The 24,075-nt window shown below is 40.4% G+C and overlaps 1 protein-coding gene across 2 annotated transcripts in view; it reads left to right on the forward strand.

The window, feature by feature from the left end:
- Positions 1–24,075, forward strand: part of LOC141211277 (pinopsin-like) — a 320,801-nt gene that overhangs the window by 273,651 nt on the left and 23,075 nt on the right. For both annotated transcript variants that reach the window (XM_073664808.1, XM_073664809.1), the window contains one exon: positions 22,149–22,382. In XM_073664808.1, coding sequence (XP_073520909.1) covers positions 22,149–22,382 — 234 coding nt within the window. The remainder of the gene's footprint in view (positions 1–22,148; positions 22,383–24,075) is intronic.

Genomic DNA, 24,075 nt, shown 5'->3' on the forward strand with positions numbered 1-24,075 from the left:
CATAAATAACTTGAATCTGACAAAAGTAATAATAAATTAAAAATCTATGAAAATGAACAAATGAAAGTCAGACATTGCTTTTCAACCCTGCTTCCACAGAATTTAAAAAAAAATTAAACTCATGAAATAGGCCTGGACAGAAATGATAGTACCCCTGAAAATAATGTGTCAAAAGGGACATGTTAAATCAAGTTGTGTCCACTAATTAGCATCACAGGTGTCTACAATCTTGTAATCAGTCAGTGGGCCTGTATATAGGGCTACAGATACTCACTGTGCTGTTTGGTGACATGGTGTGTACCACACTCAACATGGACCAGAGAAAGCAAAGGAAAGAGTTGTCTCGGGAGATTAGTAAGAAAATTATAGACAAGCATGTTAAAGGTAAAGTTTATAAGACCATCTCCAAGCAGCTTGATGTTCCTGTGACTACAGTTGCACATATTATTGAGAAATTTAAGATCCATGGGACTATAGCCAACCTCCCTGGACGTGGCCGCAGGAGGAAAATTGATGACAAATCAAAGAGACGGATAATACGAATGGTAACAAAAGAGCCCAGGATAACTTCTAAAGACATTAAAGGTGAACTTCAAGCTCAAGGAACATCAGTGTCAGATCGCACCATCCGTTGTTGTTTGATCCAAAGTGGACCTCATGGGAGACGACCAAGGAGAACACCATTGTTGAAAAAAAATCATAAAAAAGCCAGACTGGAATTTGGCAAACTAAAATGGAAGTTTTTGGCAAGGCACATCAGTTCTATGTTCATAGATGGAAAAATTAAGCATATCAAGAAAAGAACACTGCCCCTTCTGTGAAACATGGAGGAGGCTCTGTTATGTTCTGGGGCTTATTTGCTGCATCTAGCACAGGATGTCTTAAATCTGTGCAGGGTACAATGAAATCTCAAGACTATCAAGGGATTATAGAGAGAAATTTGCTGCCCAGTGTCAGAAAGCTTGGTCTCAGTCACAGGTCATGGGTCTTGCAACAGGATAATGACCCAAAACACACAGCTAAAAACACCCAAGAATGGCTAAGAGGAAAACATTGGACTATTCTTAAGTGGCCTTGTATGAGCCCTGACCTAAATCCTATTGAGCATCTTTGGAAAGAGCTGAAACATGCTGTCTAGAAAAGGCAACCTTCAAACACGAGACAACTGGAGCAGTTTGCTCATGAGGAGTGGGCCAAAATACCTGTCGAGAGGTGCAGAAGTCTCATTGACAGTTACAGGAATCGTTTGATTGCAGTGATTGCCTCAAAAGGTTGTTCAACAAAATATTAAGTTAAGAGTACCATCATTTCATCATTTCTGTCCAGGCCTATTTCATGAGTTTAATTTTTTTTTTAATTCTGTGGAAGCAGAAAGACAGACATAGCTGAACTAGAGTGGGTGCAGAGAAGAGCGACCGAGGTTATTAGAGGACTGGGGGGTCTGCAATACCAAGACAGGTTATTACACTTGGGGTTATTTACTGTGGAAAAAAGAAGGCTTAGGGGTGATCTTATTACTATGTACAAGTATATGAGGGGACAGTACAAAGACCTGTCTACTGATCTTTTTACTCTGAGGCCTGAGACGGGGACAAGGGGGCATCTTCTACGTCTGGAGGAAAGAAGGTTTCATCATAATCACAGACGGGGATTCTTTACTGTAAGAGCAGTGAGACTATGGAACTCTCTGCCACATGAAGTTGTAATGAGTGATTCACTGTTAAAATTTAAGAAGGGCATGGATGCCTTTCTTGAAAAGTATAATATTACAGGTTATAAATACTAGATTCCTTGATAGGGCATTGATCCAGGTAACTAGTCTGATTGTCGTATGGAGTCGGGAAGGAATTTTTTTCCCCAATGTGGAGCTTAGTGTTTGCCACATGTTTTTTTTTTGCCTTCCTCTGGATCAACAAGTTAGGCTATGGGTTGAACTAGATGGACTTAGTCTTCCTTCAACCTTAAAAACTATGTTACTATGTTACTATGAAAAGCAATGTCTGACTTTCATTTGTTCATTTTCATAGATTTTTAATTTATTATTACTTTTGCCAGATTCAAGTTATTTCTGTGACCATTGTGGGTTTTTCTTTCATTAAATGATGGGTACCAACAATTTTGACCACGTGTGTACATTGTAACACCATAGACTTACACATTTTTTGTGCTTTGTCTTCCTGCCAGAGGGGCCACATGTAATCAAGCACAACTCAGAACATACTTTTCTGGCCAAACAGACACCTGACCTTTGCAGTAAACCACGTGGTAATAGCATTGACAGGCTGGCTACCATTGCCTGTAGAGATTAGCTGCAGTGGTCACATAACTTTCCAGCTAGAAAATGGAAAAAGCAGAGACTACTGATCGCTACTAATTGAAATATTATTGTACCAATATGATATCTTATTGTTGATGAAAAATTGATGTACTTATGGTCCATTAGTAAAGAACCTGACAAAACCAAGTATTTATTTTGGGGAGCTGCAGAATATGATCACACTATATAAGCAAAGCATAATAAATAAATACGTTTTGTATACATAGATAAATTATCAGTTTTACAATTAAAGGGAGTTTGGCAACAGGATTTAATCTTACACACTAATTATATGTGCATGTAGCTCTTTCAAAGACAAGCCTGTCAATACCTTTACATTTCCAGTCCATTCTTCTGTTTCTGAGAAATTAGCATTTGCATTGATATGCAAATGAGGATGTAGATCTGACGCCTCTGTCACTCCAGCTCTATTCCCCATACAGCCCTGCCTCCCCCTGCTTGAATGACAGCCTCTATGCTGTGTGACTTCAGGCAAAGGAGCTGTTAGGCATGAGAAGGTGGAGTAGGGCAGAGAATATCGGTGGAGTGACAGACACTTCAGATCTACAAATGGCTCTCCAACCGCATTTGTAAATCAACTGTAAATTGTCTCTTCAGAAAGGAAGAGGACCAGAACTGTAGTGCCCCCTACAGGAACTAGTAATCCTAAAAGTTAATAGTGACCCTTTAACGAACATTATCACATGACTTAGGATATAAGCCAGAACCAGAAACTCAATGGTTCTGGCTTATATCCTAAGTCATGTGATAAGGCTCGTTAAAGGGTCACTATTGACTTTTAGGATTGCTACTTCCTGTAGGTGGCACTAGAGTTCTGGTCCTCTTCCTCTCTGAAGAGACAATTTGCATATTTCCCAGAGGAACATTGTGGCTTTAAAAGTCTCCTCACCGTAACATGCTTAACATGTCGCTCTCCGGAAGGAAAAATGTTACCTACCCCTTAGATAAATCAACTGTAAGAATTCATGCTCTTTGGCAGCCGGTAGCGTACACACACAGGCAATGGCTCTGGTCCAACAAGGCAAGATTTATTACTGTCATTAACTTCCAGATGACTCAAAACAAAACAGCCTTTTTCTGGCACTATGGTAAACAAAAGAAAGAAAACAGTTCATACAGCAGTACGGGCTCACCCGTTCAGATGAACGTCTAGCTTTCTGAGATTCTGTCAGAAACTGACCAGCACTAACAGGTCTTTTTCTCTTCCAACACACAGAGAACTCTGAGAGAGCTCAGCTGCATTAAATAATACCTGCAAAGCTTGGACTGGAGGTATGGGAATGACCATACCCACCTAAGCTCTTCTGGTCGCTCCTAAAGCTCGGACCCATAATCCGGTCTCAATAAAAACCCTTTCAGAAACCTACTATGGCTGGAGCCTTCATCTTATATCACCAAGGCTAGCCACCTCTGTGACACATAACTTCTAACAAGGACCTTATCTCCTGCTTTCCTACACAATTGAAACGCTGATTTCTCAGTAATAGAGGAACACGCTGGCCATATTGCTGAACTAGTCTTTAAAGAGCTACATGCACATATAAATAGTTTCAGGGTGTGAAATCTTACTGACAGATTCCCTTTAAGTATAAAAAAAGTGAACTGCAGAATATTTGACTCATAAGACATTTATTCTTGCAAATTATGACTTTGCAAATACTTTTATCTGACTGATATAGCTGATTTTCATCTCAGTCACAGCAAGTGTCGATATATTAATACAAATCAGGATCATAACACTAGCACATGGCCGTTATGCCCAGCAGGCTACATTTATACAGTATGTGATGATTCTATACCAGCAGGAACTCCTATTCCTGTTTAAGATGCATTTCCATTTTGTGATTTACACTTAGCCATAGAGCATAAATAATTATTCATGAGAAAGTCCAACTCTCCTAAAATATGAAATAAATCAGCTCTAGTGGAACCCGTTCAAAAGTGTCTAGTGTCTCAGGGTTCAATAAATTGTAAGACCGTGAAATAACGGACACACCCAGAACTAGTGTGTACAACTGATGTGATGTAGCACCTGACACCAGGCACAAGGAAGCTCTTCTAGCTACTCAGCATGTAGTATTTATGGAACACCAGTAATGGGGTGTACTCGCAGACAGTCACATCATTAGAACATTGGTACTATTCACCTTAAAATAACTGATTTCTTAACTCTTAGATATTACATTCCAGATATGTTTTATAAAACAAAGAGGCAGCTATAAGCAAACAAAATGAATAATCATATTTACTCTACTGACATTATACAGTATGTGTATGTGGCTGTAAGGTGCGATTTATATGAATGTCTCTTTATTCTTCTTTATACAGAGACCATGATGGTGCTCCATAGTGCTGAGATTCCTCACGTGCTGTCATACAGTGCTGTAAAAAGCCACTGTTCTCCTGAATCGGCAACAGTTTTTTTTGTTCCTGGCCCTTTCTGTTCCCAAGATATGGCCCTCTTGTCAATGTATTTAAATGCTGTCTTTTTATCCAACTGGGCGTGGTTCTCAGAAAAACTCCAATTGAAAAGTGGAATGTAAAGGGGCATGAACCGAAAATAATGCCAGATTCAAGAGAACTGTGGCATTTACACTAGGTAAAAAAATTATGTATTTAAGGCAAGTGACATTTAAGGGGTTAATGTCCCCTATAAGCACCGATCCTAGTGGAGCCAATCCCTGAAATAGAGCACCTGATTGTGCTAATTTTTTTGGTAGTGGATGTATATGGTATTTGACAGGAAAAATCATTTAACTTGACAATGTCAGGCCACATATTGCTCGGCTGCTACTGAGAGCAGCCAGAGTGGTCTAAATTTGCCACCATGGCCTGCAGCATCTCCAGACTTGTCTCCCGTTGAGCACATCTGAGAATTCGTTGGTAGGCAATTTCAAGAGGAGCTGTCAGCAGGGAATCTCGATGATTTACGTGCCGAAGTGCATTTACAGTGACAGGACAGTCCTCAGACAACCGTTATTAACTTCACTGATAGCGTGCCAAGGCGTATAAGTGCATGTATTCGATACAGAATATCTCACTCAGCAAGTGATTGTTTCACTTGGAGAACTAACCACATATCTTCTGTGGATGTAGGCTTGTGAAAATCATTCTGTATCTTCATGGAATCCTAGGCAGACTCGATGATGCTGAAATCAGGTTTCTGTGTTGGCCATATCATCACTTCCAGGACTACTTGTTCATCTTTGAACTGAAGGTAGTTCTTAATGACATTGTCTGCATCTTTTGGGTCGTTGTCCTGCTGCAGAATAAATTTGGAGCCAATCAGGTACCTCCCTGATGATATTGCATGATGGGTAAGTATCTGCCTGAATTTCTCAGCATTGAGTACACCTTCATCTTGATCATATTCCTAACTCCATTTGCTGAAATGCAGCTGCAAACTTGAAAGGAGCCTTCACCACGTTTCACTGTTCCACTCTCTAACCATTCGGTGAACAAACCTACTTCTGTTATAGTCAAATATTTTCGATTTTGACTCAACAGTCCAAATAACCTATGTTTTCATGAAAAGCTGAATTGCTTGGCCTTCTTTCTAATTATAAAATATGATTTTTGGCCACAATTCCGTTCTGGCCAGATTTCTCTGAACAGTAGATAAGCATGTTTGGGTCCCACTGGTTGCTGCCAGTTCTGAGCTGATGGTAGTGGTGGACATCTTCCATTTCGAAGAGAAGTGATAATCATGGACCCCATTCATTATTGCTTTTGCACACGTTTTTTACTGAGTTGTTTTTGCTCCATATTTTATTTGATCAATTTCATCTTTCCATTTGCACATGTTTTTGTTTTTTTGAAGTTGAAGTATATTTTATATATGTTTGCTTGTCTGTTTTTTTTAGTTTGCCATTGTGAGTGGGGTTTTGGGTTTACATATGTTTTCGCTTGATTTATTATTTGTGACTTTTCAAAAATTTGCATGACTTGTCACAAATGTACTTCAGTCCTTTCTAAGGTGATTAGGTAATTCCTGAAGTGATTAGGTACGTTACCGATTTTTGAGCAATTTTTGCAACATTTTGTGAAACCAGCAACTTTTTGCACGGTTATATACAGAAAACAATACCTTTTTAGACTTTGAGCAAAATTCATGAACTGAGGTCCCCATTTTGATGAATTTGGCGCAAAAAACATCAGTGAATACCAAAATAACCAAAAAAAAAAAAGTGACAACTAGTGTTGAGCGATACCTTCCGATATCAGAAATATCGGATCGGATTGGATCGGACCGATACCCAAAAAATATCGGATATCGCCGATTCCGATACCGGAAACCAATGCAAGTCAATGGAACACAAATATCGGAATGAAAATAAACCCTCTCTTTCCTTGTAGGTTAATTCTACATGAAGGAAAACAACTAAGAATAATGTAGAATGTATTACATGAAAAGCCAGCAATTCAGCAGCGGCATACACCGGTACCCGACAATTTAGAACAGAAAAAATAGAGCATCACACATCGATTAGATAGATAGAAACATGTCAGTCACATATATAAGAAGTATAGTGACAGTGTTGTTTACTGTACTTGTCATCTAGTGTTAAAGGATTTATTAAAAAAAATAATAGTGTTTTCATGCACCGTCTCTTTAAAAAAGCCCGCCGGCAATTCAGCGTCGGTACCCGACAATTTAGAATAGAAAGAATAGAGCATCACACATAGATTAGATACATAGAAACATGTCAGTCACATATATACGAAGCACAGTGATAGTGTTGATTACTGTACTTTTCATTTAGTGTTAAAATAATGGATTTATTAAAAAAAAATTGGCGTGGGGTTCCCCGTAATTTTAGTCTCTAGCGGAGGTTAAGCAGACGGCTGGGGCAGATGTTTGAAGCCTGGGAAGGGGGTAATACCCTCGGAGCTTCCAAGGCTACTAATATCAGCCCCCAGCTGAATACCTAGCCTTTACTAGCTATTAAAATGGGGGACCCAAAAAAAAATGAAGTGGAGTCACCCCTATTTTAATAGCAAAGGCTAGGTAGACAGCTGGGGGCTGATATTAATAGCCCAGGAAGGGTGCCATGAATATTGTCCCCCTCCCTGGCTAGAAACACCAGCCGTCAGCTGCCCCAGAAATGGCGCATCCATAGGATGCGCCAATTCTGGCACTTAGCCTCGCTCTTCCCACTGCCCTGTAGCGGTGGCAGTGGGGTAATAGGGCTGGGGTTGATGTCAGCTTATAATGCCAGCCCAGGTTAGTAATGGAGAGGCGTCTATAAGACAAGACACCCCCATTACTAACCCCATAGTCAAAGTTAAAAAAACCCACAAACACCCAGAATAAAGTCCTTTAATTGAAATAAACACACAATTCTTTATTGTTCTAAATTAAACCATACTTACCATCACGCCCATTCCAGCTGAAGCCAATGTCTTCTGCAATAAAAGTAAAATAATAAATCAACATCATCCTTACCTTCCCATGGTTCCCATGACGGCTCCAGCTTGCCATGCCGCAGGCACTGAGAAGCGCAGGCATGCTTGCGCTCTACAGTGTCTCTGAAGGATGACAAGCTGGATGGCAGCGTTCAGCTGCGATCCAGCCTGTCATCTCAATGCCATCCCAGTGTGGGAGAATTCTCCTGCTCAAGCGCTGAGTGCAGGAGAATTCTCCCACGCTGTCAGTGACGTGCATGAGGTGAGCTGAGTTCATTGGACATGAGCTCACCTCATGCACGTCACTGACAGCGTGGGAAAATTCTCCTGCGCTCAGCGCTTCAGCAGGAGAATTCTCTCACGCTCACTGCAAGCGCAGGAGAATTTTACCACGCTGTCAGTGACGTGCATGAGGTGAGCTGAGTTCATTGGACATGACCTCGGCTCATCTGGATGCCGTCACAGCCAGACACTGAGGAGCGCAAGCAAGCCTGTGCTTCCCAGTGTCTGCGGCATGGCAAGCTGGATGGCAGCTTTCGGCTGCGATCCAGCCTGTCATGTGAATGTAGCAGAGCTGGAGCTGTCCTGGGAACCATGAAAAGTTAAGGATGAGGTTGCTTTATTATTTTACTTTTATTGCAGGAGATCGTTGGCTTCAGCTGGAATGGGCGTGATGGTAAGTATGGTTTAATTTCGAACATTAAAGAATTGTGTGTTTATTTCAATTAAAGCACTTTATTCTGGGTGTTTATGTTTTTTTTTAACTTTGACTATGGGGTTAGTAATGGGGGTGTCTTATAGACACCTCTCCATTACTAACCTGGGCTTGATGTCAGGTGGCATTATAAGCTGATATCAACCCCAGCCCTATTACCCCACTGCCACCGCTACAGGGCAGTGGGAAGAGCGAGGCTAAGTGCCAGAATCCTATGGATGCGCCATTTCTGGGGCGGCTGACGGCTGGTGTTTCTAGCCAGGGAGGGGGCCAATATTCATGGCACCTTTCCTGGGCTATTAATATCAGCCCCCAGCTGTCGGCCTAGCCTTTGCTAGCTATTAAAATAGGGGGGACCCCATGTGGTTTTTTTTGGGGTCCCCCATTTTAATAGCTAGTAAAGGCTAGGTATTCAGCTGGGGGCTGATATTAGTAGCCTGGGAAGCTCCGTGGGTATTACCCCCTTCCCAGGCTTCAAACATCTGCCCCAGCCGTCTGCTTAACCTCTGCTAGAGACTAAAATTACGGGGAACCCCACGCCAATTTCTTTTTTAATAAATCCTTTACTTTAACACTAAATGACAAATACAGTAATCAACACTGTCACTGTACTTATTATATATGTGACTGACATGTTTCTATCTATCTAATCTATGTGTGATGCTCTATTCTTTCTATTCTAAATTGTCGGGTACCGGTGTATGCCGCTGATGAATTGCCATGAATAAATAACGTAGCACACTGTAATACTGAGTATGTAAATATGAAATATGAATAGCATAACTGCTGTAAAAAATAAAAATAAATGAAAAATTTTTTGAAATTTTTTTAGCACATGTAAATATGAAGTATGAAATATGAATAGCATTGCTGCTGTAGAAATAAATGAGAAATCTTAGCGCATAAATTGGCCAATTCATGTGTACCTGACAGCCGCGGTAAGGCGTTTCTCGATGTCAGGACCTAACAATGTGAATACCTCTCTAAGAGACCTCCGTCTGCTTATGTGTGGGAAAGTCAGATCCTGATGCATTTAAAACCACCTGCGGCATGGGGGTGGGGGTGGAGTGCTCTGTCAATGCTAAATCTAGTAACAAAGAAAATGACGGCACTTCCACTTCAAGAAATAGGTGTGAACAGGTGCCTACTAAGAGGAGCTACCTCCATATACAATGAATAAATAACGTAGCACACTGTAATACTGAGTATGTAAATATGAAATATGAATAGCATAACTGCTGTAAAAAATAAAAATAAATGAAACATTTTTTAAAAATTTTTTAGCGCATGTAAATATGAAGTATGAAATATGAATAGCATTGCTGCTGTAGAAATAAATGAGAAATCTTAGCGCATAAATAGGCCAATTCATGTGTACCTGAGAGCTGCGGTAAGGCGTTTCTCGATGTCAGGACCTAACAATGTGAATACCTCTCTAATGAGGGTGGAGTGCTCAGTCAATGCTAAATCTAGTAACAAAGAGGTCTCTTAGAGAGGTATTCACATTGTTAGGTCCTGACATCGAGAAACGCCTTACCGCGGCTGTCAGGTACACATGTATTGGCCAATTTATGCGCTAAGATTTCTCATTTATTTCTACAGCAGCAATGCTATTCATATTTCATACTTCATATTTACATGCGCTAAAAAATTTTCAAAACATTTTTCATTTATTTTTATTTTTTACAGCAGTTATGCTATTCATATTTCATATTTACATACTCAGTATTACAGTGTGCTGATGAATTGCCGGTTTTTTTAAAGAGACGGTGCATGAAAACACTATTATTTTTTTAATAAATCCTTTAACACTAAATGACAAGTACAGTAAGCTGAGCACTGCCATCCAGCTTGTCATCCTTCAGAGACACTACAGAGTCCAGGCATTATGGGAACTTCCGATTCCGGTATTCGATATTCTAAAAGTATCAGAACTCAGTATCGGAACTCCGATACCGCGAATATCGGTCGATACCTGATATTTCAGTATCGGAATGCTCAACACTAGTGACAACGTAAATGAGGAATCGGCCTCAATATGTCTCATCTGTTGCACTAAATTTCCTTAGTTGAATACTGCGTCTACGGTCCTCAGCATTGCTCATTCTTGGTGTCATCAATGTTGAGAAATACAGGTACAGGAGCTTCTCACAAAATTAGAATATCATCAAAAAGTTAATTTATTTCAGTTCTTCAATACAAAAAGTGAAACTCATATATTATATAGAGTCATTACAAACAGAGTGATTTATTTCAAGTGTTTATTTCTGTTAATGTTGTTGATTATGGCTTACAGCCAATGAAAACACAAAAGTCATTATCTCAGTAAATTAGAATATTTTATAACAACAGCTTGAAAAATGTTTTTAAAATCCAAAATGTTGGCCTACTGAAATGTATGTTCAGTAAATGCACTCAATACTTGGTCGGGGCTCCTTTTGCATCAATTACTGCATCAATGTGGCGTGGCATGGAGGTGATCAGCCTGTGGCACTGCTGAGGTGTTATGGAAGCCCAGGTTGCTTTGATAGCAGCCTTCAGCTCGTCTGCATTGTTGGGTCTGGTGTCTCTCATCTTCCTCTTGACAATACCCCATAGATTCTTTATGAGGTTAAGGTCAGGCGAGTTTGCTGGCCAATCAAGCACAGTGATACTGTTGTTTTTAAATCAGGTATTAGTACTTTGGGCAGTGTGGAGAGGTGCCAAGTCCTGCTGGAGAATGAAATTTCCATCTCCAAAAAGCTTGTCGGCAGAGGGAAGCATGAAGGGCTCCAAAATTTCCTGGTAGATGGCTGCGCTGACTTTGGTCTTGATAAAACACAGTGGACCTATACCAGCAGATGACATGGCTCTCCAAACCATCACTGATTGTGGAAACTTCACAATAGACCTCAAGCAGCTTAAATTCTGTGCCTCTCCACTCTTCCTCCAGACTCTGGGACCTTGATTTCCAAATGAAATGCAAAATTTACTTTCATCTGAAAACAACACCTTGGACCACTGAGCAACAGTCCAGGTCTTTTTTTCCTTGGCCCAGGTAAGACGCTTCTGGCGCTATCTATTGGTCATGAGTGGCTTGACACAAGGAATGCGACACTTGTAGCCCATGTCCTGGATTCCTGGATACCTGGATACGTGTGTGGTGGCTCTTGAAGCAATGACTCCAGCAGCAGTCCACTCCTTGTGAATCTCCCCCAAATTTTTGAATGACCTTTTCTTAACAATCCTTTCAAGGCTGCGGTTATCCTGGTTGCTTGTGGACGTTTTTCTACCACACTTTTTCCTTCCACTCAACTTTCCATTAATATGCTTGGATACAGCACTCTGTGAACAGCCAGCTTCTTTAGCAATGACCTTTTATGGCTTACCCTCGTTGTGGAGTGTGTTAATTACTGTCTTCTGGACATCTGTCAAGGCAGCAGTCTTCCCCATGATTGTAGAGCCTACTGAAACAGACTAAGGGACCTTTTTAAATACTTCGGAAGCCTTTGCAGGTGTTTTTTATTAATTATTCTAATTTTCTGAGGTAATGACTTTTGTGTTTTCATTGGCTGTAAGCCATAATCATCAACATTAACAGAAATAAACACTTGAAATAGATCACTCTGTTTGTAATGACTTTATATAATATATGAGTTTCACTTGTTGCATTGAAGAACTGAAATAAATAAACTTTTTGATGATATGCTAATTTAGTGATAAGCACCTGTATCATGGAGGTGTCTGATTTTCTTCAAATATAGCCATCATGTCATTAACCCCTTTATGACCTATGACATATAGGTATGTCATAGGTCGCCAGAGCCCGCACCTTTTAAGCCACATGACAGCTGATTTCATCAGTTGACATGTGCCCCTAAGAGTCATGGGTGGAATCACGATCCACCCACGGCTGTTAACATGTTAAATGCCACTGTCAATCTCTGACAGTGGCATTTAACATGATCGTCCTGAAAGCGCATCATTTGCTTCGCCCATCAGTGTGCCCGTCACATGATCGTGGGCTGCCGATGGGTTGGTATGACAATCCGGGGTCTGCAGGAGACCCCTGTGGTTGCCAATGCTGAACAGATGTGAGAGCCACCCAGCGGTCAATGCTCATAGCAGATGAGCATTTTTGTTCAGCCCTGCTATGTGTAACACAAGCAATTGGATGATCGCAGCTTCACATCTCCCATGGAGACTATTGAAACATGTGAACAGTAAAAAAAAAAGTTTTTACAAATATAAGAAAATTAAAAATATTAAATTTCAAATCATCCTCCTTTTGCTCCATTCAAAATAAAACAATAAAAAAATACACATATTTGGTATTGACGAGTTCAGAATCACCCGATCTATTAATATATAAAAAGAATTAATCTGATCGGTAAGCAGCGTAACTAGAAAAAAAATCTAAATGCCAGATTTCCGTTTTTTTTGGTTGCCACAACATTGCAATAAAATGCAATAACGGGCAATCAAAACAACGTATCTATCCCAAAATGGCATCAATAAAAACGTCAGCTTGGCGCTCAAATAATAAGTCCTCACCCAGCCCCAGATCCTGAAAAATGGAGACGCTATGGGTCTCGGAAAATGGCGCCATTTTTTTTTTACAAGCTTTGGTTTTTTTTTTCACCACATATATGAAAAAGAACCTATACATGTTTGGTATCTACAAACTCGTAATAACTTGGAGAAGCATAATGGCACGTCAGTTTTAGCATTTAGCGAACATGGTAAAAAAAAAACAATTGCACTTTTTTTGCAATTTCACCGCACTTGGAATTTTTTTCCCATTTTCCACGACGCTATATGGTAGAATAAATTGTGTCGTTCAAAAGTACAACTCGTCCCACAAAAAACAAGCCCTCACAATGCCATATTGACGGAAAAATAAAAAAGTTGTGGCTCTTGGAAGAAGGGGAGCAAAAAACGAAAACAAAAAAAGCGGAAAACCCAAGGTGATGAAGGGGTTAAGAACTATCTTCAATGTAAAGAAGAACAAGGAGTCCGAGAAGTGATGATATGGCCTCACAGAGCCCTGATCTCAACATCATCGAGTCTGTACTGGGATTACATGAATGATTTGCGAAAGCCTACATCCAGAGAAGGTGCTTAGTTCTCAAAGATGTTTGGCTCAAACTTCCTTTCCTTCAAAAACTGTGTGCAGGTGTACCTAGAAGTAATGATGCTGTTTTGAAGACAAAGGGTGGTCACACCAGATAATGATTTGATTTAGATTTATCTTTTGTTTATTCACTTTTCAGTTTGTTAATTGATGAAAATAAACTATTAACACTTCTATTTTTTAAAGCATTACAGTAGGTGGCACTAATACAAGCTGATGTCAGCATTTGCTATTGCTATACTGCCACCTTGTGGCACTAGTACTAGCTTATTGTGACACTGATATAACCAGCAGAATAATTTTCTCAGAATCCTGTAAAATACATCAATTACTTACATAGACCAGATCAATCATTTACTCAATAGAAAATCTTGCGTTGTAAGTTTGAAAACAATATTCCACAAATCTCTGACTTCCGGAGCCTAAATGTAAGATATACAGGCACAAATAATTACTGTGATTTTATTTGATGTTTTTCCTAAATGATTTCTAATAAATGCATCATATTAGGCATGAATAAAAAGTTATTTTAAGGATTTAAAAAGGTTTCAGTGATCAAAGTTTAATTAATAGTGAATATCAAGTAGAACATCTTTTGGGTGGATTCTTCATTCCAGGGGCCAAACAGGAGATGTAAGGAGATATATGTAATAACTGTACATCTCTGAATAGTTCAAAATATCTTATGGGAATCAACAAAATTAATAACAAAATAATTTATAAGAATCCAGTTCCTATTCTTTATTCTGCTATTTTTCCTTTCATCTACAATCAGGCTGCGCCATCTAGTGTATAACATTGAGAATGCGGTCTGTTCTCGTTTGCAATTTCATAGCCTGTCAGTTGTATGGTGGGCATCATATCAATGCCCTATCCTGAAAACATTCATGAGAACTTTGTTTTCAGAGATGGGCAATGACAATGAAGGGACATTGTGCAGGACTTATGTCTTTACCTTCCCCGTCTGTCACACCCCACCCTTGTAAACACACTCACATTTACATGTATATTCACATTAGGAGCAATATAATAAAATATGCACATGCTAATACATAATACACAAGCATTTGCACATTAGGCATATACATAGTACACACATGCAGAGAATCATATATAGGATTTGTATATACTGTACGATACATGCATATACACAGTAATATTTTTGTGATACGCTTGTTTAGACGACTAGACCATTTTTTTGTTCATTAATTCATTCATACTTGTAACAGCCAGAACTTTTTATTTTTAGGTAAGTGTTAGTTTTTAAGGTTTTTTTTTTGCGAAATGAGCTGTAATTTTTTTCAAGAACCAGTTTGCCAAACACATGGTAACTTTTTGTGGATTTAATGGAGAAAAAAACAAAACTGATTTACGTTCTCATCCATATATGCGGAAATTACCTAGTCACCTTTTTCACACTACGGATTAAATAATCTGTATTTTTTAATTATTCACCTTTTACTGTATTAGATATCGGCTACGCTGACTTCATTCTGAGCCTGTGACGTACATTATACAGAAAAGAGAATAGCGATACCTACAGGTGCTTTTATGACTTGTAATTCTAAATCCATTTGTGTTAATAAGGAGTTGTTCACCACCTTTTCAGCTAAAACAGCTTCCACTCCTCTAGAAAGGCCCTCTATGTGATTTTTGCAGTGTGTCTTTGGGAAATTGTTCCTATTCATCTAGAAAAGCATTTATGAAGTCAGAAATTGATGTTGGATGAAAAGGCGTAGTTTGCAATTGTAAAGTTTTCAGTGGCTGAGAACTGACTATAAAATTCCAGATGGAAATGAAGGGCACCTGTCTATACTCTCCCTTTATGTTTACTGGTGGTGATGATCTGGTGTGGTGCTTAGTAAAGATTACATATGTAGAAGCAGGAGACAGTGGCATAGCTATAGTCCTATGAGTCCCTGTGCAAAATTTGGACCTGGGCCCCCACCTGCATGTTGGTCAGATAAATAGGACCTTGTAGTGTTCTAGATCCTACAAAGACATACGTGTTTACCCTCCATGTGACAATGTCCCCATCCTGGTACCTTCCTGTAGTATTGCCCCCCATCCTGGCCCTTTCTTGTAATAATGCCCCCAGTTATGGCCCCTTTTTGTAATAATGTTCCTCATCCTGGCCTGCCTTTTTTTGTAATAATGTCCCCCATTCTGTACCCCTTCCTGGTATAATGTCCCTCATTTTACGCCCCTTCCTGTTATAATGTCCACTGTCCTGGGCCTATTCTTGTTATAATGTCCTCCATCCTGGGCCCCTTCCTGATATAATGTACTCCAACATGGACTCCTTCCTGGTATAATGTCCCCTTTCCTAAGCCCCTTTCAGTAATAATGTTGCCCACCCTGGGCCTCTTCCCAGTATAATGTCACCTTGCTGGGCCCCTTACTGTAATAATGTCCTACATCTTGGCCCCTTCCTGTAACAATGTCCCTAATCCTAGTATAATGTCCCCCATCATGGGCTACTTTTTGGTATAATGTCCCCCATCCTGTAACAATGTCCTCCACCCTGTGCCCCTTCCTGGTATAATGTCGGTTAACCTGGGCCCCTTTCTGGTATAATGACTGCTATCCTGATATAATGTTTCCCATCCTGGGCCCCCTCATGGTATAATGTCTGTTCTGCAGCTCTTTTTAAATATATAAAAAAATAAACTATTCTTCTTATTTCCTCCGCTCCCACAACGTGCGGCTTCCTCTTCTATAGCTTGCAGCTGACTTTGGTGTGCCAGCCATGAGCAGCGCATGACATTACTGCCATGCCTGTGACGTCAGGTGCCATCCTCTGATTGACCGGCGGCGTTTATTGCAGTATAGGGAGCTGGAGGGTCTCTGCACCACAATGCACTTCAGCTGAATGTACGTCCTTGGGCATACAATAAGCTGAAAAATGGAGCTGGTGCCAGCGGGCCCCCCTAAAGCACGGACCCAGTCGCGGTTGCACCCTCTGTGACCTAGATCGTTATGCCACTGGCAGGAGAGGCCATAATGTTTAAAAGACAGCTTTCTTTTTACTGTAACTTTCAAATGTTAACAGCCATATTGGAAGGCAGACACAATGCTTTGTAATTCCAACATCTGTCATCAACAAAGGTTTCAGCTTCATACATGGCAGTACACCATATACAGTACCAGTCAAAGTTTGAACACACCTGTTCATGCAATGGGTTTCCTTTTTCTTATTGGAACATGCGTATTTTAAATTCAGACTTAAGGCAGCAAAACCACAAAGTATCACATGTGGAAACAATGAGTAAAGAAACACGTGTGAAGCAAACCAGAATTTTGTTAAACTTTAGATTCCTCAAAGTATAAAACCCCTCAACTCCCCTGTAAAAATATGGTGACACCAACACAGTATGATCCCCCAACTGTAACCCCCACACAGCCCTCTATGCAGTAAAATGGGCATGCATACAGTATAATGGTCCCACACCTCTCCATACTGTATAGTGGCCCTCACACAGCTTTCCAAACAGTATGATGGACCCCACACAAACCTTCACACTGTATAATTGCTTGCATACAGTATAATGGCTCCCACATAGCCCTCCAAATATTGTAATAGCTTTCACATAGCCTTTGATATAGTATAATGCACCCCATAGCCCTCTATATAGTATACTGCACTCCCAATAGTCCTCTATATAGTATACTGTATACCCCATAGTCCTCCATATAGTATAATGCACCCTCCATGGGAAAATGCAGCCCATAGTCCTTCATATAGTATAATGCACTACCCCTAGTCATCCATATAGTATACCGCACCCCCATAGTCCTCCATAGCATAATGCGCTCACCATAGCCCTCCACATAGTATACTGCACTCACCATTTGTCTTCCATATAGTATAATGCACTTCCCATAGTCCTCCATATACTATAATGCATTCCGCAAAGTCCTCCATATGTTATAATGCACTCCCCATAGTCCTCCATATAGTGTAATGTGCCCCATAGTCCTCCATGTTGTATAATGCACCCCATAGTCCTACATATAGTTTAATGCATTCCCCATAGTCCTCTATATAGTATAATGTACTCCCCATAGACCCCTATATAGTATAATGCACTCCATAGTCATCCATATAGTATAATGTACCCCATAGTGCTCTATATAGTATAATGCACCCCCATAGTCCTCCATATATCCTAATGCACCCCATAGTCCCCAATATAGTATAATGCCCTCCCCACAGTCCTCCATATAGTATAATGCACTACCATAGTATAATTCCATTCATAGTCCTCCATATAGTATTATGCACTCCCATAGCCCTCCATATAGTGTAATGCACTTCCCATAGTCCTCCATATATTGTAATGCACTCCCCATAGTCCTCCATATAATATAACGTATCCCCCATAGACCTTCATATAGTATTATGCATCCCATAGGTCTGCATATAATATAATGCATCCCATAGTCCTCCATATAGCATAATGCATCCCTTAGTCCTCCACATAGCATAATACACACACCATAGTCCTCCATATAGCATAATGCACTCCCCATAGTTCTCCATACAGTATTCTGGCCACCACAATGTTCTCACTCATTTTAAAAAAATACAATACTCACCTCTCCTCCTCATTCCCCTGCTGCTCCAGTCTCTGCAGCGAGCATTCTGAAGTACCGCACATCTCATCGCTGCAGTCACCATGTAGTGGTGTCATCGCATCTGATGCGCTGAGACACCAGACACAGAGGAAGAATGATGGGGTGGGGGATAGCGTCAGCTGACCCTCTTTCTTTCATCATTGCCTTTAACTGTATCGGCATCCAGGATGCCAATACAGTTGAACTTGCGATGACGGGTGTAGGAAACCCTGTGCCGGCGCTGGCACTGAGCCACCCAGCTCACGGGTACCACGGTGGCTGCGTGGCCTGCTGCCATTGGCGGTATGCCACTATTTGATGAGGCATATGTGTTAATTAGAAGCCATTCCAGGTGTCTACTTGATAAAGCTGCTTGAGTGAATAACAATGGTGTGTAAAGCAGTCAACAAAGTAAAAAAGGAGATACTTCGAAGAATCCAAAGTTTAACACATATTTTGGTTTATTTCATACATGTTTCTTTGCTCCATGTTTCTATATGTGTTCTTGTGTGGTTTTGCTGCCTTTGTTCTGGCTTTACAATAAGCACATTCTAATAAGTGCAAGGAAAACCATTGAATGAACAGGCATTCCTAAACTTTCGACCAGTGCTGTAGTTTTGCCTCATGTCTCTCCATGTTAGCACCTACAATCAGGCTACAGCAGTCACTTTGTCTGATATTCCCATGAGACAAGGCCAAGACTTTATTCCATAGACTTCCTCACCAGGCCGGTATCTAATTAGTCACATTCATTCTGCAAACTTTGTGCCTCTGATACCTTTCCTAGTGCCTCTCCACCATCTTCCACTTCAGTTATCGTTTTCTCTTTTTGTTTTATTCTACCCTCTACAGCAGGGGTGGGGAATCTTTTTTCTGCCAAGGGCCATTTGGATATTTATACCATCCTCCGGGGGCCGTACAAATTGCGCACTAACTCCGCCCGCAAAGTATGTTCTGACACTGGCAATACAGCTGCCGGCCCAAGCACTGTGATCCCCAGGAATCTGCCCTGGATAAAAGGTCATCGAGGGCCGTAAACTGCCCGCGGCCTAAAGTTCTCCACCCCTGTTCTACAATCTTCTGCCACTTAGGTTACTCAGTTCTGCAAGATGTACTGTCACTAGCTCTTTCTCTTGTTTTAACTACTGGCAACTCTGATCCTCTTTAGTAAACTCCTGCTCCTCATATTTATTATTCCACTACTCAGTTAGCTTAGAATTTTCTGCATCTTAACTAAAGCATTAGCTCCATAATGTCTAGTCTGGTCTTATCATAAAGGTTTGATGTATAGAAAATAACATTAATATCCTATTCAGGTTATTTATTCTGCCTATTTATCTCACATAAAGTACATTGCATTTTCCTCTCCCTGGTTCCAGGGGGATTTAAAACATTTAGAATAACTTAATTTCACCTACAACTTCAAATAGGATTGAACATTTTCTTATCTGACATGGATGTAAAGTTCATTCTATCTAACTCGCACGATTTCTCCAGATTAGAAATGAGCGAACGTGCTCGTTTAACCCTTTAAATGAGCACGCTCAGGTGCAAATACTCGGCAAGCACCCGAGCGTTCTCGTTTAAAGGTTTAGACGAGCACGTTTGCTCATCACTACTCCAGATGCATACTTTTGCAAGAAAATTCCTACAAAGTCCTGTTGGGACAGAACTGCAGAACTACTGAACTTTTGAATCACTTGGGTTTAAGAGAATCAAATCTATGTTGGAGGTCTGGCTCCATAAAGACATGTTTTCCCCTATTTTCTGGTTCTCTCCCAAAATAAAACTTATTTTATTGATTATATAACTTGATGCTGATCTAACCTCTTATATTTCTATGGACATTTCAGCCTTTATTAATTATTGTTGGTTATTGATTATTTCTAGGTATTCATTGTTATTGTGGTTTCTGTGACCTTATTCTGTAATATCAACCTTTGTTCTTCATAACTTGTTCACTAAAAATACATTTTTAGCATTTAGTGAACACGGTAAACGAAAAAAACAAAAAACAATTGAGGAATTGCACTTTGTTTGCAATTTCACTTGGAATTTTTCTCCCGCTTTCCAGTACACTATGTGGTTGAATCAATGGTTTCATTCAAAAGTACAACTTGTCCCTCAAGAAACAAGCCCTCATATGGCTATATAGACAGAAAATATAAAGAAGTTGTGGCTCTGAGAAAAAGGGGAGGAAAAACGGAAGCGCAAAAACGGAAAATCGCAAGGTGGTGAAGGGGTTAAAAGGTGTGTCCAAATACTTTTCACCATATGGTTTACTTGGACTTATTCACAGCAGCCAGAGAAGGCAGAACCACGGGAGGGAGAAAGCAGCAGGCTGAACCACTGAGGAGACAGAGATGTGTGTCAGGCTACCTTAGACTTCTGTAGACACTGTAGCTTAAGTGTAGTCAGTAGCGATGAGTGAGCATGCTCGGATATGGAGTTATCCGAACGTGCTCGGGTTTGGATAGAGGAGCTGGCGTGCTCGAGTCAAGTGCCACATTTATCATGGCTGATACACTGCCGCTAAATATGCGGAGAATGCCCAATACACGGACCGGCAGGATATGGCACCTGTGTCCTGTGGACCAGCTTAAAGGGGCTGTCCGGACAAAAATGATAAGTCTGCAGTCATTCTGTGCGACTGCAGACTTATGAATCCCACGAGCACAGGCACTGTGCGCTGTGGGGATTCACCGGTATGAGACCCGTGACTGGAGGCTATGTATACGTTATACATACCCCCGGCCATTCAGTGCTGCCTCTCTCCATTCACTTGTATGGAGCGAGGCCACACCCCATCTAGTGACATGGACAGTCAGAAGGTGCAGCCTCGCTCAATACAAGTGTATGGAGAGCGAGGCCACGCCCATTGGCCGGGGATATGTATAACGCATACATACCCTCCGCTACCGCGTCTCAAACTGGCGAATCCCTGCAGCGCACAGTGTATGTGCTGGGGGGAGAGTGACTACAGACTTATCACTATTGACCGGACAACCCCTTTAAGCAAATTTGTGGGAGCGGGAGTCCTATAATGAGTGCCTCCTGGTTGGATCTTTTTCTATGTAACAAAGGAATTAATATATCACACAACTAAGTAGGAAGATCGCAGGTAATGCCTTTAAGTACTCATGTTTTATTTTTGAGTTTCTGACTGGTTCGTCAGATTTTGACAAAGAACTGGTCACTGGTGGTCCAACATCTGGATACCCCAGTAGATTGCGGTTACTGTCATAGGAACCTAATGTTGCAACCTTTTTTTTCAAAATGCAGGATAGTCTTTAATAAATTAGCAACAGCTTTCCTCCTTTGCATGTGCCATAATATAGTTAATGGATAGGGGATGTCTTGATAGCCTTTAAAGGGAATCTGTCATCAGGTTTTTGCTATTTAATCTGAGAGCATCATAATATAGGGCAAGAGAGCCTGATTACAGGGATGTGTCACTTACTAGGCTTTGTGCTGCAGTTTCAATGCAATTTTATCAGTTATAATTAATTATAACTACAGAACTAGGTCTCACATGCATGCCAGACCAGCTAATCTGTGTAACCCCGCCCCCACCACTGATTGACAGCTAGCAATCAATGCACAGTGTACACAAGAAGCTGCCAATCAGGGATGTGAGCGGAGATATGAACAGATCAGTTTTCTGGTCACTGCTTCACCTATAACAAGGATTATGAAACAACTGCGCCCAGCAGCCCAGTAAGTGACACATCCTTGGAATCTGGCTCTTTGACCCTACATTGTGCTGCACTCAGATAACATAACAAAAACCTGCTGACAGATTCCCTTTCTCCTTGACTGGAGAAGCAAAGACAATTTGAGGGCTTATATTTACTGTAGGTTTTTTTGATATTTGAGGAAAATGCTCTTTAAAAGAAACATGGACATTAACATGCAACAAAGGTAAGGTACATTATTAATGATATTTTATGTTTAACTAGGTTGGAAAAGTAAGAAAAAGTACAGCTAGAAAGAGAGAGTACCATGTCTTGTTCATGGTGATCACCACTGTCATCTGCTACCTTATTTGCTGGCTGCCTTATGGAGTGGTTTCTTTGCTTGCAACATTTGGAAGGCCTGGAATTGTCACTCCGGTTGCAAGTGTAATACCTTCAATTTTGGCCAAAAGCAGTACTGTATGTAATCCACTGATCTACATATTTATGAACAAGCAGGTAAGATGTCACCTCATGTATGTTTCAATGTTCTTTATTTTGAATTGTAAGTTTTCTCCCAGAATTATTTAGCCATAGTATAATAAACTGGGAAGGAACCATAAGTAAAGTCGCATTATAAGGCCATGTTCAAATGCGGTGTATTTGCTGCAGGTTTGTAGTAAAGATTCTGAACTCTCCAACAAATTACAATACATTACATGTGGATATAGTTTTAAATTTTTAAATCAGCACGATGCTCATTATGATGCAGAAATGCTGCAGATTTTCATCATGGATTTCCCCCTTTTAAAGGCAACCTGTCATCTGAAAAAACACCTGCAGATATGGAGTTAATCTGTAGGTTGATAGCGTTGTGAATCTGCCTGGTGTCGGCACTTAGACCCCGTTGGCGGGAGGAAATCAACTTTATTCCTACCGGCAGCGTTCCGGTTTAGTCATTGGAGTGGCGCCTATGTGGGATCAGTCACTAATGCCGAGCTGCTGTCAGTCAGAGCTGGGGCACAGTTACAGCTACCACTCACTATACCCAGAGAAGTGACTGAACCCGAGCCAGTTTCTTACTGTTTTATTAGGCTGTGTTCATCCCTTGCGGCCATGCTGTGATTTTTTGCTACTCCAACGATTTTCTAAAATGCAAACTGTTGTGATTCGCAATGTGGACCGCAGCCTTAGATGCTTGAGAGTAAAAAAAAACGTGAATTTCTACAATTTACTCACCTTGATTTACACCACTAAAAAAAGGCTCAAAGTTTTTAATGGAGGCAGAAATTGGTGTAAGAATATTTTTGTATTTAAGCATTTTTTACTTTTATATTTTTATTTTTTTACTTTTTATTTTATAAACTTTTTTTTCTTAATTTTAATTTTTTTCACTATGTAGTTAAGAAGGTGATTTGATTGCTGAATTATTAGTATTATTGTTGTATCGGAACAATTTATAGCTGATTGCAATACCACAAAGAAAAGTTGTGGAATTATGAAAATCACATGATCGATGGACATGTTAATGATATGCATATGATTTAAAATTGTAAACAAAATTTTGAAAACATATCAATTTATTTTGTATTGAGTATAGGCGCCAAGCACTGATATGCCAATCACCAAGCACTTACACACCTTGGCATGCTATCAATGAGGTTATTAATGGTTGTCTGAATGTTCTGCCATGCTGACTTCACTTGGGCACGCAAATCATCAAGATCCATTGCTGGCAGCTTCCTTTGCAATTGCCGACCAGTGCTATCACAGATATGCTCAATGGGAGACAAGTGCAGAGACGCAGCAGGCCATGGTAGCACATTTAGGCCACGCTGGCTGCTCACAGTAGCACCAGCAACATGCGGCCTGATATTAGCATGTTGGACACTTTTACGTAAACGTTCCCTTCTGAATGCCTTTTCATGATATTCAATGTCGTGCAAATACCATTGATGATTTGTGTAGACATTTTTTGATACTTTAGCCTTAGTATGTGATGTCTAATTTCATTTGCAGTACAGAATGGATAAGTATGTATCATTTTTCAAATTAAACGAGACCACATTGACAACGCCATGAAGAGGTCTTCCAAGGAAACATCACACCAGTCCTACTCCTGGGAATATGATGTGACATGGCATAATGTACAATAGCCTGACCCTTCTAGTCTTCATTCCAGATACACTTTTGGCTTGATGTTACATTGATT

Source organism: Phyllobates terribilis, unplaced genomic scaffold (genome assembly GCF_046119375.1).
Source record: "Phyllobates terribilis strain yellow unplaced genomic scaffold, ASM4611937v1 Scaffold_2__4_contigs__length_985480577, whole genome shotgun sequence".
Taxonomy (NCBI): Eukaryota; Metazoa; Chordata; class Amphibia; order Anura; family Dendrobatidae; genus Phyllobates; species Phyllobates terribilis.